Source organism: Oncorhynchus kisutch, unplaced genomic scaffold, assembly GCF_002021735.2.
Source record: "Oncorhynchus kisutch isolate 150728-3 unplaced genomic scaffold, Okis_V2 Okis06b-Okis10b_hom, whole genome shotgun sequence".
Lineage (NCBI taxonomy): Eukaryota > Metazoa > Chordata > Actinopteri > Salmoniformes > Salmonidae > Oncorhynchus > Oncorhynchus kisutch.
Window position 1 is genome coordinate 3,085,428 of NW_022261983.1, and position 17,468 is coordinate 3,102,895.

Consider the following 17,468-nt stretch of genomic DNA (forward strand, 5'->3'; position numbering starts at 1 on the left):
CTTAGCAGTGATGGGATGCGTTACCACCAATGATCAAATATGCCCGACACCGGTTGGCTTTAATTACAGGGTTTAGACTTGGATGCACCCAGCTTCACACACTCCAACACAACCTTGGGCTACGTTGAAAATGCATAGCGCGAACAGCCAACATCATGGGTGTGTGTGTGACTCTGTGTCTGTGTGAGTGTGTGTTGTATGTGAGAGTGTAGGAGCAGAATGCAAAGCTTTAATAAACTATCTACCAAATAATTGTGAGCCTCGGGTGCCAATGTCATCCGCAGAGCAATATACGTAGCCTACGCTCCATCCATTGTGCTGGGAAGTGGATTGGGGCAACTGGCCTATTGGGTAATAACATTCAGTTAAACCCTTTCAAGTGATGCACTTTTAGCCTGAAGTAGGTGTCATTACATCTGCATCTACACTAGCAGTTACTTAATTAAATTACTTGCAATTCCTTCCTTTAATACTGTACTATCGTGACTTGTGCTGAAACTCCCTAAGTCTATTCCTATGTGGGAAAGAGTCAGTAGCTGATGCATAGTGTTTAAAAGCAATAATAGCAGTAGCACGTCCCCACTCTCTCAAAGCTCCAGATGAATCATTTCACTGTTGGGTACAAAGATGTATATATCTCCCTCTACACTTGTGAGATGTATTAGCTACATGCCAATCTGAATTACATTTAAGGTTTGTGTAGGTAGTGTTGTCGTTTGTCACAGAATGCGTCACAAAACCCAGTTTTAAACACACCACTAGAGTATGCCTCTAGCAACAGTTGGGAAAGAAGGAATAAAGCTGGAAAGAATCTTTTGAGATGGAAAATTATCTCTTTCGCCACTGGCCGGCCAGTCATATAGTAGACAAGTAATATGTCACCGTATATTACATATCGCTACCTACAATAGTAAAACGTCATTATTTTGACACATTCTTATGAGACCATATTGGAAATCTAAGTGTAGTAGAATTATCCACCTTAATTCTCAAGCAGTGTGCTCTCCCTCCATCTCCTCAGCCCTTGTCAAAAAGCTACAGTTTACTGAACGACTATTTCCATCCTCTTGTTTACAGTCAGTAATTGGGCTTGATTTACAATACATTCACAATGTGACCCCCTGGGGTGCCGCGGCAACACATGAATTAAGCAATAGTGCCAACCGTGACAGCTCAAGCAGAGAACACAGAGAGAGGAGAGCTCTGGAACGCAACACAACGTGCCCTACATTACCGCTGCTGCTTCACATAATCCACTGAGGCCGATTTTTCATTTCCACCTGGAAGGCTGCCAGCCAGAGGATTTCTCCACTGTTGATAACATTCCACGGATGGATGGTTGGATGGATGGATGGAGAGAGAGAGAGAGAGAGAACCATTCATATCCTCTGGGTTCAGACTCATTGCACACAACATGACACCTCCTGACTTTGTGTGTCTGTAGTCGACAAGCGCGAACAAATAAGACCGGTGTTACGAAGTATACAATCACATTCTGGCAGTTTACAAGCCTTATGAAACATGTGTTGGGTTATGACTCATCTGTATTGATAGAAGGGGAGGCAGTTTGAGTAGCCACTGACCCTAGGTAATCTTAACAGGACAGAGGTACTATTTTACTGGACGTTATCCTGTTTATCCTCACATGGGACTATATATATTCCTACTACAGTGAAATAGCCGACACGTGAGTATACAGTATTTAGCATAGTTTGATTACAAGGAGGGTTTTTAAATAGGTTGCATTATCTTTAATGTCTTTCAATAGTATAAGGGAGATCCATTCTCCCCTTTCTCCCTGCACCAGCCTCCACTGCACTCCGCAGCTGACCCAGGATTCTATTCAACACTTGAACTCTTTCTGATGTCACGATTTTCAGGCAATTGTTTGTATTTGGATTTGGAATATTTTATTAGGTGCAAGAGGACATCCAACCACACTGCATGGAGACACAGAACATAAAGGGTAGATGAAGATGAGGTTAAAGCAACAGTTGAATCCTTTTTGTTTCTCATTTCTCTTTTCACAATTCCAAGGTTGCACTGTAGGAAAAAAATACAAATGATATTTGCTGAACTGAAAGATAGACGTTGTAAAGGTCTAAAAAGGTACTGCAATGATGTCCGAGGTGAAAAACAGTGTTGTTTTCAGGAACATCTCTGTGGTTGTAACATCCCAAACGGACGTGGCTGTTTCACCATAAAGGATTACAGCTTCATGGTTTGAATCATCCGCAAACAAAAAGCACATTCGGTGCTGAAGAAAAGGCCATTGAACATTTTAAATGAAGGTGTCCTTCTTCCACTAACACTCTGAATGAAATAGTGACTCAGTGCAGGGAACCACATTAACTCATGAGCAGAAATGATAGTAAAATACAAGAAATTAAATCTTCTCTACAGAAATAAAAACCAACATTTATATAACACATAAAAGGACATTCATATGTAGAATAACTTTTAAACGTTCTAAAATGATAGGTGTGTACCCCTTTAAAACATTACTGCATTATATCATTCTCAAAGGCCATCAGAAATGTTCTCAATCCCACTGTTCTGTTTTTACAAACATATATCTTTCCAAGATGTCCCAAAGGAAAGGAAGAGACAAAGGTCCATTTGTTTCCGAACATCAGGTTAGTCCTCTGCATTCTCTATAACCAGATAAGGGTTGAATTGACAGGCATTGTGGTTTTGTGTTGCAGCAAAACAAGTGTGAACAGTGTTGGAGAAGCAAACTGGACACACATGTATCTACTGCACCATGTTTCAAATCACTGTCGTTTAAATGGACTGGACTGAAGCACAACATTCATTCAGAACGTGGTTCTTTTTTCTTATCTCGAAGGAAATTAAAGACATTTTCTACAAACAGAAACATAGCAAAGTGTTCCAGTGCTTTTGTCTTGTTCCAACCAGAAACATTCAGATCTCTCCTCATCTTTAGTTTCACAGTCTTCATTTTCATAGCGTCTCTCTGGCTTATAGAAAAATGCCTCTATATTATACAATGCAACGGGACAGTAAAATAGCTCACATTCATCTTCTCATTCATTTGACAAACATGATATTTACTATCACAGATTATGGATAAAATCCTTCCTTGAAGGTCATCCAGTCCCTGGCTTCCCATTCCAACCCACGCTCCCCCAGTGTGGCACACAGAGCGCTGAATTCCCGGCTTCCCGCCAGTCCTCGGCAGCTTTCCGACTTTGCTTTTAACCTGCCTGGGCCGGCCGCTGCATAAAGCTGCTTGGGATGGCAGCTGCTCAAGGGGAGGAGAGGTATTAGAATAGATTTACAAGAATGTGAATGTCCTCGTCACTAATCTCTAGGGCCTTTTACACAACGAGAGCGTGCACACACCCACACACACACAAACTGCTATTACAGTAAACACACCCACCTGTGCATGTACATATGCACACACATATACACACATACAGTAGGCATGCATTAACTTTGGCACTCAATACTCTCAGTGACAAGTCAAAACACATGCACACGTTTAAAATGACTCCACATGAAGTCAATGGTCTATTCCACTGTTACCTTAATATTCTATACTCATCAATATCCCTCCCTGGAACATGGGGGTTCTTTTTACTGCAAAGGAACACAAGCTCACATAACGTACCGTAGAAGTTTGCCATGCGACTCAGAAATAGCTGTCCACACAACACAATAAAAGCTTCTATGGGTTATATATTAGCTCACATTCACTGAGTACAGTACAGTGCTCGATTATCAGTTTGAAATGCCCTAGAGAGGAGCTGTGTTCAAACATGACTCAGTCAAAAGGATCTCTAGCTAAAGGTGTAAAAGACAGAATACAGAGTATAGAGTCCTCAGTCTCAAGTAGGTTCTCTGTAAAATCCTCTAGTTATAATCACGTTGGAAATGGGCATGAACTTGTGAGCCATGTACTAAAGCATGGACAATCACAGCAAAACACATTGGGAAAACAAGAAGTTGACCCATTTACTATATCTAGGTCTGTAAACAAAGGCAATACCCGTTGAGCCCTTTTTCCTCCTTGAGGGTGTTTCTGAAGCAGCACAGAGAGCGCGAAACCAGAACCACCTCTCAAGCCTCCGGAACCTTCGGAACCCAGTGTCATAACAACGTTACACATCCAACTCCTTTACGGTTCGAACATGCGGTCCTCGCAGATCTCCAACGCCGCCTTGGATGCTCCTCCCATGACTTCGACGTTGGTGTCGATCCAGGGAACAATGTTCCCGGGCATGTAAGAGGAGCAGTTGGCCATTCCCATGATGTCCACAGGCCGGAGGACCCGGTCCCACATGTTGAACTGGCTCAGCTCGCCAACGAAGGCCTGGGTGGCATCGAAACGACCCCCCACCATGTCCTGTAGAGGGAGAGGGACTGTGTTTAAAATCCCATCAGTATACAGAAACGTCATAGCCTGGGTGATTCATCGTTTCTGCCTTCAACAAGAATTCAAAGACATCAACAATTTTGCCAAAGCTGGAAGAGAAAGACAATTCAAATAAATTGTATAGTACGCCTGATAGATGAGACAGATCTATTGCGCTGCTATTGGTTTCCTCTGTGCGTCTGTCATTTCCCTCTGCAATTGCAATTTTATCCATGAAAGACACACTACATGCCATGTAGCTTTCCACATAGACTAGCACCACATGTGCTGAACAAAGTAGTCCACCCAATGTGACCCAACAGCTACATAGTGTTACATTAATGGGTCCCTATGGGAACTGTCTTAATAGCGTCAGTGTTCTGTACTACATGGCTATAGAGATAGTAAGGTGCTGTCATGGAGATATCTGTTGGAGTGTCACACTAACAATGCTCCCAAGGGTGCGCTGTCACTGGTTAAGGCAGGCAGAGAGGTGAGGTAATGGTAACGGAGTGTTGATAGCGTGACAAGAGCCTTGCCTCCCCCTTCTCCCCTGTTCATCTCTCCCTCTCCAGGGGGAACACACACACCCTCCCACTCTCCCTCTCCGGTAGGAGTAGATCAGAGCCTGGCTGAGCCTCACCTGTTCCTGTCCCAGGATGATCACCCCTCCAGGTTTAATTGGGTGCCAGGGGGCCAGGTTCTCCCCGGTGCCCAGCCTCTCCCCGTCCTGGTACGCCTCCCAGAAGCCGTCCCGCGTCGTCCAGGTGATGCATATGTGGTGCCAGCGGCCGTCGCTCACCGACAGGGGCAACTGGGCCACCTGGGTAAGAAGGGTGAGATGGGCAGTACAACCTTAGATGGGATTCACTTTTAATTGTAAGCCGCTCTGGATAAGAGTGTCTGCTAAGTGACTCAAATGTAAATGTAGAATACTTATAGGGCAAAGAGGGTAAGAGGGGCAAGGAGGGTAATTCATGTTAGAGGGGCAAGGAGGGTAATTCATGTTAGAGGGGCAAAGAGGGTAAGAGGGGCAAGGAGGGTCATTCATGTTAGAGGGGCAAGGAGGGTAATTCATGTTAGAGGGGCAAAGAGGGTCATTCATGTTAGAGGGGCAAAGAGGGTAAGAGGGGCAAGGAGGGTAATTCATGTTAGAGGGGCAAGGAGGGTCATTCATGTTAGAGGGGCAAAGAGGGTAAGAGGGGCAAGGAGGGTCATTCATGTTAGAGGGGCAAGGAGGGTAATTCATGTTAGAGGGGCAAAGAGTGTAAGAGGGGCAAGGAGGGTAATTCATGTTAGAGGGGCAAGGAGGGTCATTCATGTTAGAGGGGCAAGGAGGGTCATTCATGTTAGAGGGGCAAGGAGGGTAATTCATGTTAGAGGGGCAAGGAGGGTCATTCATGTTAGAGGGGCAAGGAGGGTAAGAGGGGCAAGGAGGGTCATTCATGTTAGAGGGGCAAGGAGGGTAATTCATGTTAGAGGGGCAAGGAGGGTAAGAGGGGCAAGGAGGGTCATTCATGTTAGAGGGGCAAGGAGGGTAATTCATGTTAGAGGGGCAAGGAGGGTAATTCATGTTAGAGGGGCAAGGAGGGTCATTCATGTTAGAGGGGCAAGGAGGGTAATTCGTGTTAGAGGGGCAAGGAGGGTAATTCATGTTAGAGGGGCTATACTAACTGGGGCAAAAGGGGCAAGAGAATACCTGTGTTTATTCTGTTGAGCCTTTAGTCTTTGTGTGGTGAATCTTAATTTCCACTTAAGTCCAATTTTCACTTAGTCATGCATGGATGTCTATGGAAAACTTTAAAAAACATTCACTCAAGTGAAGGATAGGATTCCCCTTAAGAGCTTATTGTAGACTTTACTATCAGGGAGAAAATCCCAGGGCAGATAGGGCAATAGAGCTCAAGTTGAACCGTACAATCTGCCATAAGAGGCAAGAGAGCACAAGTACTATATATCACTGGGGCAGATGGCACAATGAAGCTTTGACTGAGACACACAACACAGGACCAAATGGAGCAAGACAACACCAGCACTTTACAAATAGCTTATAAACAGTAAAGTGACACAGGGACAATATACTGTAGAAATCGCAGTCATATGGGATTGCACTTCGAAAACAAGAGCAGAAAGAAATAGCACCGGTTATGAAAGGTTACAACATCAGCGCTTTACCCAGACTTTACAATGACATCATGGTCCACAGAGGATTCAGCATAGGGGAGAATGGCAGTGGAAGTCATTAGCTTTATATAGAGGTTCTATATGAGCCATAGAGACCATAGAGACCATGAAATGCAGAGGCTACTGCCAACAATTTCCTGTCTGCTCTTAATCCCTCCCATGAGAAACTAGACACTTGACCTCCAAAGGTGTTCCAGCATATCACATTTACACTAAAGTCAATCAGACAGAGCATTGATACTGTGGACCTAATTACTGCCCTCTAGTAATATCCCTGAGCCTTAGTCAACCTGAGGACGTTAGGTCTGATATCATACCCGGAGCCAGGAGTTTCTCCCTGACCGTGTGAGCTGGAAACAAACACAGGAACTGTTGTTTACATAGGGCCCGGCAGATTAAACAGCTGCAGAATGTCTTTTAGTCCACACCAATATTTAAATCAACATTCTCTAATCAAAGCTCTGACAAAGGCTGTGAGGCCCAAACATTTGCAACAAATAAACAACAAGTGATGAGGGAGTTTATTTTCTATGAACAATTATTCAACATTTCCTAGAATGCACCTGCAAGCAATCCTTAAAGGTGTGAGGGCATTTCACGTTTTAGATCTGACAGGTGCAGAAAGAAATTCAATAAAACCACCCCCTCCGGGTATTGACTAAACCCAAACCAACCACTACATCAAAAGATGTTTTAACTTCACTCTTGTCCAATAGGCAGCCAACTGCTGCGAAAGTATTGATAAAAGAAGTTCAATGTGGATATATTGTGGCATTAGGAAAGTTTTAAAGGACTGGTTCAATATTTTTTTTTGCCTAATCTGTATTTTGGATGTACATGTTATCGTATAAACGGGTCCAGACAATTTATTTTGTGATTTTACTGATTTTACTCAGTGATTTTACTCAGTGATTTTACTCTGTGATTTTACTTGGTTTTAAGAAACATACGGTCCCCGGAATAGACTTTATCAATGCTCGTTCTGCAGTATGGGGGCTCCGGAATAGACTTTATCAATGCTCGTTCTGCAGTATGGGGGCTCCGGAATAGACTTTATCAATGCTCGTTCTGCAGTATGGGGGCTCCGGAATAGACTTTATCAATGCTCGTTCTGCAGTATGGGGGCTCCGGAATAGACTTTATCAATGCTCGTTCTGCAGTATGGGGGCTCCGGAATAGACTTTATCAATGCTCGTTCTGCAGTATGGGGGCTATGGAATAGACTTTATCAATGCTCGTTCTGCAGTATGGGGGCTCCGGAATAGACTTTATCAATGCTCGTTCTGCAGTATGGGGGCTCCGGAAAAACAACGGCTCCAAAAATACCCAAGCAAGTCCTTTTAGGAACGACAAACCTCTCAGTATAGTGATGCAGGTCTTTAGATGTTATACACATTACATTATGCATTTCCAAACTTTATCCGCAAAGTTATATTCCATTTTATGCAACTCGAGCGGTTTCCAGCTGTGCTACACAGAGAAGTATGTTTCTCAAAGACAAGTGAAACTGCTGAAGTATCTGGATCCTTCTAAAGTCATGTCATTTACATCCAAAATAGAGATACTGTTCTATAATAGTGAACGAATCCTTTCACTCCTTACAGAAGACAAAATAATGAGATGCAACAGGAATGTCGAATGGATTTGATCCAGGGAAGATATTCTCTCTATCTTTAATGAATCTCATTTTGGAGCACTAGAGCATTTGCACCAGATGAATGGTGTACCATTGACAAAAGAACATGGTGTAACATTGTCACCATGCAGACCTGGGTCATGTTAGTTAGGTTTTAAAACATGTTGAAATGAAAATGTGTGTTATATTCATGGTTTCATCTTCTCTCACACATACACTCTCTGACCCTCTCTTTCCTCCTCTCTCACACTCACTAACACTTTCATTGGTTCCTTTGTTCTCTGGTGCTGTATTGGTTCCTCTGTTCTCTAGTGCTGTATTGGTTCCTCTATTCTCTGGTGCTGTATTGGTTCCTCTATTCTCTGGTGCTGTATTGGTTCCTCTATTCTCTGGTGCTGTATTGGTTACTCTATTCTCTGGTGCTGTATTGGTTCCTCTATTCTCTGGTGCTGTATTGGGTCCTCTGTTCTCTGGTGCTGTATTGGTTCCTCTGTTCTCTAGTGCTGTATTGGTTCCTCTATTCTCTGGTGCTGTATTGGTTACTCTATTCTCTGGTGCTGTATTGGTTACTCTATTATCTGGTGCTGTATTGGTTCCTCTATTCTCTGGTGCTGTATTGGTTCCGCTAATCTCTGGTGCTGTATTGGTTCCGCTAATCTCTGGTGCTGTATTGGGTCCTCTATTCTCTGGTGCTGTATTGGTTCCTCTATTCTCTGGTGCTGTATTGTTTCCTCTATTCTCTGGTGCTGTATTGGTTCATCTATTCTCTGGTGCTGTATTGGTTCCTCTATTCTCTGGTGCTGTATTGGTTCATCTATTCTCTGGTGCTGTATTGGTTACTCTATTCTCTGGTGCTGTATTGGTTACTCTATTCTCTAGTGCTGTATTGGTTCATCTATTCTCTGGTGCTGTATTGGTTACTCTATTCTCTGGTGCTGTATTGGTTACTCTATTCTCTGGTGCTGTATTGGTTCCTCTATTCTCTGGTTCTGTATTGGTGCCTCTATTATCTGGTGCTGTATTGGTTCCTCTATTCTCTGGTGCTATATTGGTTCCTCTATTCTCTGGTGCTGTATTGGTTCCTCTATTCTCTGGTGCTGTATTGGTTCCTCTGTTCTCTGGTGCTGTATTGGGTCCTCTGTTATCTGGTGCTGTTTTGGTTACTCTATTCTCTGGTGCTGTATTGGGTCCGCTGTTCTCTGGTGCTGTTTTGGTTACTCTATTCTCTGTTGCCTATCTTCCTGTATACTCTGCTCCCCCTCCCCCATCTCCCCCATCTCCCCCTCCCTTCTCTCTCTCTCTCTCTCTCTCTCTCTCTCTCTCTCTCTCTCTCTTCCTTTCTAGTGTTTGTCTGACATACACACATGTATAATGCATGGTGAAGCCAGAACTGTGGGGAAAACTGGCTCTGCCAATAAACCAGATGCCCAACACAAAACCAAATCCAACCCCACAACTGAAAAAAAACCACCCTACTTCACTTCAGCCAAACTCTATTCCCTCTGAGCCCCTAGGTTCAGTTATCCAGCAGTAACGCACAGAAAAAATAACTATCAGTGTTGTTTATTCAAACACCACGATTGCCATGGTTGTATTCGTTTGAAGACAGAAACCGATTAAATATTAATTGTAGCTTCTTTTTTGAGCACATTGGAAATGGTCTTCCTTCAAAAAGCATTGCTTAACAAGGGGGGAAGTGTCTGATTCTCTGTATTAAATGTAAATATTGAAGCGACCTAAAGCCAACCTAGGACCCTCGACAAGAGGTGTGGGCCTCTTGGTGTAACGGCCATGGTGTTGGGTTGATAGTCGCTGGGCCCAGGTTCAAGAACCTGTTGGGTCTACCCCTGAAAACAGACTGGAAGGACTACAACATGACTCCATTTCAGTTCCTTTTCTGTGCTGGCTTGATCGTTCTGTGTCTATTCAATCGTCACGGTTAGTTTTTGTAATAGAAAATGCACAATGATTCATGCTCAACTGTAACCAAGTTCTTTAGAGTAAATGAGTGTTTCGTCGCCATCGCCCAGGAGTTGTTTTGTAATGGACAATCAATAAAAGACTTGGCCTTACTTTGTCGTTGACCAACAGCTCTATGGGGTTGTTGCCCCACTCGATGAGCACGATCTCATTGGCCTGTCCTGGCACCCCGTAGGAGAAGGGGGTTCCTATACCAGGGCTGGCGCTGGACTTCAGCCACATACACACTGTGAAGGCATACATCTCAGGGAGACTCTTCTTGATGCGTCCGTATAGGTAGTTGGTGCGCAGGGGGAGAGACACCTTGAAATCCTCTGGGGACTTAAATGCGTTGTTACCTGAAGACAAACAGAGATGTGAAAATGGTTAGATAATGTTTAGATAGAGGTAGTATCCATCACTTTCATCGGTCATGACCTGCACTGTTCACATACACCACCGTGTCTGAGTCTGCCCACATAGGGGGCTCGTATTGAACCGGCTGTAAGGGTTCGATGTTGGTGATGGTCATGGTGATGATGACAGCGGTGGTCGGTGCCGTTTAAGATGAGGGAGGACAATTTTTTTTTTTTTGACTTTATGTTACAGGATATTAGATGGCTGTCATTCATATTCCATTCACCCAGTTCAATGTAACATCCATAGGTTTAAGCTACTAAATTACGCTCAAATTTTCACTGTACTACACACAGCCATCATGACGTTGCTACAACCTAGCCTATGAATTAAAGTTTACAACATACAGTAGGTGCACACAGGTCGAGAGAAAGATTTGAGTTGACAGACAGTGACACATTCAATACAGCCTTGCACAATCTTGCCTGTATCTAAATGATCTAGGGTGTAATCATTAGTCTAACAGTTGCAAACGAGAGTTTCTATTGGACAAATTCAGGTATGTTTACCTCCGTTTTGTTCCGTTTGCTTTATTCTGCGGAATGTTAACTTTCATAGCCTTATACAAACATCTTGTTGCATTTCTTCTCACATCTACGTGCTCTCCTCCTCTCACCTTTTCCCTTCGCTTGTGGACTTCAATGCACAACACATCATCTGTCTGTGATCAGGCGAAAAAAATCTTTCCAAACCAAACATTCATATCATAACCACTGCACACAGCCTACTTCGTTGTCACCATATTAGCTAATGTAACATCAGAGTCAATATAGCTAATGTAAATAATGCATTAGTAAACCTGCTACAGTCATGCAGTACAGTGGACAGTTAGTAAGCAGGTTAGCAGTTACACTGGTGGGCCAGGGTCGCAAAAAATTTGTAAAACCAAAAGGTTACCTTGACTTGGAACAGTTCCAGTGTTGGATAGTCATACCCAGCTCGCTAATACTGTAGCATCCCTCTGAGTCGGGTGTTTGAGTAGGCTAAACTAGCTAGCTGCATTTGCAAGTATAAAAAAATGATGAAATATAGCTCTCTCTTTCTCTCTCTCTGTCTCTCTCGCTCCTCCTTCATTTTTTAAGAAATGGCCTAGGTAAAACAATTGTGTCACCCATACGTAAAATGTATACACGCATGCCCGTATCATGTGGATGGGCACTGGTTAGTGGAAGTATAGCAGCCTGTATTGTTTTCAGTCTTAATTGAAACATTGAGGAGGTGTCAGTAAGACAGCATATTGTATACACATCTGTTACAATGAGAGTGAGAGAGAATCAGAGACAGTCTGTCTTTCTGGAAGCAGTGAGAAGAGAGTGAGAGCCAAAGAGAGAGAAACACAGAGAAGAATGCAAGAAAATAATGAATTAGAGGGAGAGAGGGGCAGAATCAAAATGAGAAGACTCGGGTGCATGGAGAGAGCCTGATCAATGACAGACATCAGATGGTCAGACGGTCTCTGCCTCCCCACCCAACTCTCAGCATAAGTCTCTGCTGCTATAGTAACAGCTATTGGGGATCCCGAATAAATGAAATAATGTAAGAGTGTTGTATCCAAAATATGGAGGAAGAGGCAGTCACAGTCAGAATGTGAGTGGTTGGGTCTGTAGTCAAAGGAGGATCGAGAGGGATGATGAGGTTCCTGAATTTCTCTCCAGCTATTTTCTGATCTCCAACAGAGACAGAAAATAAGCAAGGAGAGGCAGAGAGAGAGAGAGAGAGAATGGATGTGAGAATCAAAGAAAGAGAAACAGCAAGAGAAGGCCACAGAGAGAGGATGCAGGGGGAGGTGAGTTTTTGGGGACCTGCAAAAATAGAGGGAGAAAGGGAGTGAGGGTGGGAACGAGGGGAGTGAGGGGGAATAAACCCCCTACTCTCCAGCTCTGTGATCCCCTCTAGCCTGGGTAAATAAAGCTGTAGAGTGAGAAAGAGTAAAAGAGCAAGATAGAATGAGGAAAAACAGAGGGTGAGAATGACAACTACAGCTTCCTTTACTTCTCTCCAGCTCTGTGATCCTCTGGCCTGAGTAAATAAAGATGGAGACTGAGAAAGAGTGAGGATGAGAAATAGTAAGATTGAGGGAGGGTCAGTGAGAACATATCCCTTACTTCTCTCCAGCTCTGTGATCCTCTCCAGCAGTGAGGTGAGGGTGCTCTCGGTACGCTGACGGTGGGCAGCCGTCTCGTTGTACAGCTGGCTCTTCTCTTCCTCCAGCTCGGCCACCTTCCTCAGAAGCTGGCCCTCTAGGGCCCCCAAACGGTGCTTCAGCAGCTCCCGCAGCTCCGCCGGTAGGGGCCCCACTGCATTCCCACCCGCACCTGCTGCTGCTGCTGCTGACGTGTTGGCACGCAACTGCTGCTGCTGTGGTGGAGGGAGGAGAGAGAGAGTTAATCCCCTATCTGGATGTTCTGTCGTTCAGTCACAGGTTGTGTTCTGCTGTGTTCAGAGTGGAGGTAGGATCAAGGAACAGGGACAATATATATGTTGGGGAGGTCCTTTCAGGGACCCGTTGGAGTAATAATTAAGTGCATCACCCCAAACACAAAAACAAACACACACAAGCACACTTTTGAAAATAATTCATTTGAATTAGTCCTGCTTATTTATGAGGGGTCTAACCCCAGAGGATGAAATTTGCCTTGTGCATAAGATTTTGAGAGTTAAAAACGAACATGATGGAATAATCTAAACCACAGATTTATTGGTCATGTATTAAGCATATATGTGGAGAGAGAGAGAAGGAAAGAGAGAGAAATATATATATACAGTTGAAGCGGGAAGTTTACATACACTTAGGTTGGAGTCATTAAAACTCGATTTTCAACCACTCCACAAACTTCTTGTTCACAAACTATAGTTTTGGCAAGTCAGTTAGGACATCTACTTTGTGCATGAGACAAGTCATTTTTCCAACAATTGTTGACAGACAGATTATTTCACTTATAATTCACTGTATCACAATTCCAGTGGGTCAGAGTTTTACATACACTAAGTTGACTGTGCCTTTAATCAGCTTGGAACATTCCAGAAACTATGTCATGGCTTTAGAAACTTCTGATAGGCTAATTGACATCATTTGAGTCAATTGGAGGTGTACCTGAGGATGTATTTCAAGGCCTACCTTCAAACTCAGTGCCTCTTTGCTTGACATCATGGGAAAATCAAAAGAAATCAGCCAAGACCTCAGAAAAAAAATAGTAGACCTCCACAAGTCTGGTTCATCCTTGGGAGCAATTTCCAAATGCCTGAAGCTACCACGTTCATCTGTACAAACAATAGTATGCAAGTATAAACACAAAACGCAGCCGTCATACCGCTCAGGAAGGAGACGCGTTCTGTCTACTAGAGAGGAACGTACTTTGGTGTGGAAAGTGCAAATCAATCACAGAACAACAGCAAAGGACCTTGTGAAGATGCTGGAGGAAACAGGTACAAAAGTATCTATATCCACAGTAAAACGAGTCCTATAAAGGCCGCTCAGCAAGGAAGAAGCCACTGCTCTGAAACCGCCACAAAAAAGCCAGACTACGGTTTGCAACTGCACATGGGGACAACGATCGTACTTGTTGGAGAAATGTCCTCTGGTCTGATGGAACAAAAATAGAACTGTTCGGCCATAATGACCATTGTTATATTTGGAGGAAAAAGGGGGAGGCTTGCAAGCCGAAGAACACCATCCCAACCGTGAAGCATGGGGGTGGCAGCATCATGTTGTGGGGGTGTGGGACTGGTGCACTTCACAAAATAGATGGCATCATGAGGAAAGAAAATGATGTGGATATATTGAAGCAACATCTCAAGACATGAGTCAAGAAGTTAAAGCTTGGTCGCAAATGGGTCTTCCAATTGGCAAATGACCCCAAGCATACTTCCAAAGTTGTGGCAAAATGGCTTAAGGACAACAAAGTCAAGGTATTGGAGTGGCCATCACAAAGCCCTGACCTCAATACTATAGAACATTTGTGGGCAGAACTGAAAAAGTGTGTGCAAGCAAGGAGGCCTACAAACATGATTCAGTTACACCAGCTCTGTCAGGAGGAATGAGCCAAAATTCACCCAACGTATTGTGGGAAGCTTGTGAAAGTTAAACATTTTAAAGGCAATGCTACCAAATACTAATTGAGTGTATGTAAACTTCCTACTCACTGGGAATGTGATGAAAGAAATAAAAGCTAAAATAAATCATTCTCTATTATTATTCTGACATTTCACATCCTTAAAATAAAGTGGTGATCCTAACTGACCTAGGAGAGGGATTTTTTACTAGGATTAAATGTCACAATGAATTGTGAAAAACTGTGTTTAAATGTATTTAGCTAATGTGAATGTAAACTTCTGACTTCAACTGTGTATATATATATATATATATATATATATATATATATATTCAGTTAAAACAATTACATTAAAGCGCAATAGGAAATACATAGGTTTACAAATCTCTCTCTCTCTCTCTCTATATATATATATAGAGGAAGTGTAAACCTATTTATTTCCTATTGCACTTTAATGTAATTGTTTTATCAGTTTCATTCCACACTGTGCAATCATGAATTATATCTACTAACGACATAAAGGATTGGTGCTTATAGATAAAGGCTACATCAGCCGCAAACGGATTGCACAGTTACAATAACATACATGACCTCAATATTATCAGAGAGATACGGCTGCGTCTCAAATAGTACCCTTTTCCTTGTAGTGCACTTTAAAGGTAACAGGGTGCCATTTGGGATGCAACCAGAGATATGATCATCATGAAGCCACGTGAGACCAGCACACTCATTCCCTGGCACCAGAAAAAAATGCTATCTGTGTGATTGTGATTATGCCAGGGGCTGCCACTCCTACATGACTTTGATTGTGACGACAAGATAATAGATTCATGAGATGAATCACTTTAACTAAGCAAGCTGTGGGCATCATATAATTAGAATTTGATTATATGGTGGGCATACCCACAATAGGCCTTTTTTTCTTTGTCTGTTTGCTGCATAGATAGGACCTCATCCATGATACAGTGGATACAAAGCCAGGGGAAATGTTTGTATGATTTGTGACATAAATTGCAAAAGCAGTTGGAAAAATGACAAGACTGCGCGTGGTGCCACATGAAAAATGAATATGAATTATTGAAAATAGACATCTCTGCTCGACTTCTCCACGGATGGTGCCTGACACTTTTGACACCAATTTATGTGTGCTGATTGTCTATTCATATCAGCTGCGTTGATTCATCAAGGATAAGCAGCATGCTTCTGACATACTACACTACATTACCCTTTGATGTTAAGGAAGAGTAAGTGGGGAGTCTTATCGTGTAGGCTACATTTAGTATCAGACATGTCTGATGTGGTGGGTGCTACACGTTTGTGGTGAAAAGGTAAAAGGGCTGTAACCTCCATACACAATGTCAGAGTGAAATGAAAAGCATGATCATTATAATTTACTGTAGCTATATCCACAAACATCCATATTCATAAAGGGGTATATTCATATATTAACCTCATACAAAAATGCTACAGTGTATAATAATAATAAATACATTTGACCTGAATGATATAATTTACTGTAGCCACTACAGCCTCGTTATCTCACCTCCAGATTCTCCAACCGACCCTTGAGCCCCTGCATGGTCTTTCCCAGCTGGTCTATAGTTTCCGTGGGGTCCCTGGGAAGGTCTCCCATTGTGTTCTTACTGTAGTCCTTCCGCCTGGAGCTCTGGCCCCTGGACCTGCTCGCAGAGTCCTCCGCGGCCGCCTCGCAGCGGGCCAGTTTGGAGTTCAGCTCCTTGATAGTGCCCTGCTGACTCACAATAGTCTCCTTCTGCTGGAGGATGTTCTCCCGGAGTTGGAGGATGGTGTTCCGTAGCTCGTCCTCGACGGGGCTGGTGCTCTGCACGCGGTTACCGTTGGGGTCGAACGAGCAGCTAGGGTCGGCGCCCGCCGGAATGGCGGAGCAGAAGAAGCGGCTACCTGTCGCATCCTGAGCGCGCACCGTGCGTCCACTCACTAGGTATAAAAGTCCAACTAAGAAAGCCAGCATGCCGGATACGAGCACAGATTCCTTGTAAATTTGGAAAACTCCTCCTCACGAAACGAACGTTCTTCGTTGAGTCACATCGATAGGTTAAATAGCCTGGGATAAACTCTTGTCTTCAACACCAAAACGCACAATAATATAAATCAGATGGTAGACATAGTTCTGGACTTCGGAACTGACACGAGATCATTTACTGAAGTCAGCAGAACTTCAAAATCATTTAGATTAATTGTTTGAGAGCTGCAATCAAATACTATCATAAGCCATCCAATCACATAATGATAAATGCCCTAGTCGCAAATGTCATAGAGCAATCCGTTTTCCCTTTCCAAACCTAAATAAAGTAATATCAAGGCAATTCTAATTTTTCCGAAAGAAAGTTACTATCCTGGTAAAAGGTGTAGAATTGATTCGGGTCACGAAGTTGTTGCAGGTTGTTGGTGCTCGGAAAGGTTTCTCTCCACACAGTCCATGGTGCTGAAAAGACAGCGACCTAGCTTCAACAGATTAATATGGGGCGCGCGCGCGGACCGGGGCGCTCCCGCTCATCATCATCTGTTCATGCTCGCTGAGATTCGGACCACGTCATCATCAGATCCCAGCACAGACGAGTCATGCTTTGCCTTGTGAGATCTGTTCGATCTGTTTGTGAAAAGAGTGCGCGGAGTTTCATAAGTGAACACCATCGCGTGCATGCCAAAGTGTCTTTGGATGAGGTCTCTAATATCGTGCAATGTGAGAGCCTTTTTCTAGCCTAAAGTAGTCAACAGTGAGTTCGGTTTGGAAATTAAATTAAGGTTTCTTGTCAGTCCATAGCCTCTTACAGCACACATGTATTTTCTAACGGTGTAC

The 17,468-nt window shown here is 43.4% G+C and overlaps 1 protein-coding gene across 1 annotated transcript; it reads right to left on the minus strand.

Moving 5' to 3' along the window:
* Positions 1–2,135: 2,135 nt before the first annotated feature.
* nptx2a (neuronal pentraxin 2a) lies at positions 2,136–17,128 on the minus strand. The gene is made up of 5 exons (XM_020486866.2): positions 16,173–17,128; positions 12,683–12,935; positions 10,275–10,519; positions 5,025–5,204; positions 2,136–4,372 (listed from the first exon to the last, which is right to left on the minus strand). The coding sequence occupies exons 1-5, from the start codon at positions 16,617–16,619 to the stop codon at positions 4,145–4,147; spliced, it is 1,353 nt and encodes a 450-aa protein (XP_020342455.1). The 5' UTR covers positions 16,620–17,128; the 3' UTR covers positions 2,136–4,144.
* Between the last annotated feature and the right edge of the window lie 340 nt (positions 17,129–17,468).

Bases quoted from the DNA above. Each gene is read 5' to 3' on its own strand.
- nptx2a (XM_020486866.2), bottom strand. From the start codon at position 16,619: ATGCTGGCTTTCTTAGTTGGACTTTTATACCTAGTGAGTGGACGCACG. The intron at 12,936-16,172 runs GTGAGATAACGA...CCTCCACCACAG, and splicing joins GTCGGTTGGAGAATCTGGAG to CAGCAGCAGTTGCGTGCCAA. The intron at 4,373-5,024 runs GTGAGGCTCAGC...CTCCCTCTACAG, and splicing joins TCATCCTGGGACAGGAACAG to GACATGGTGGGGGGTCGTTT.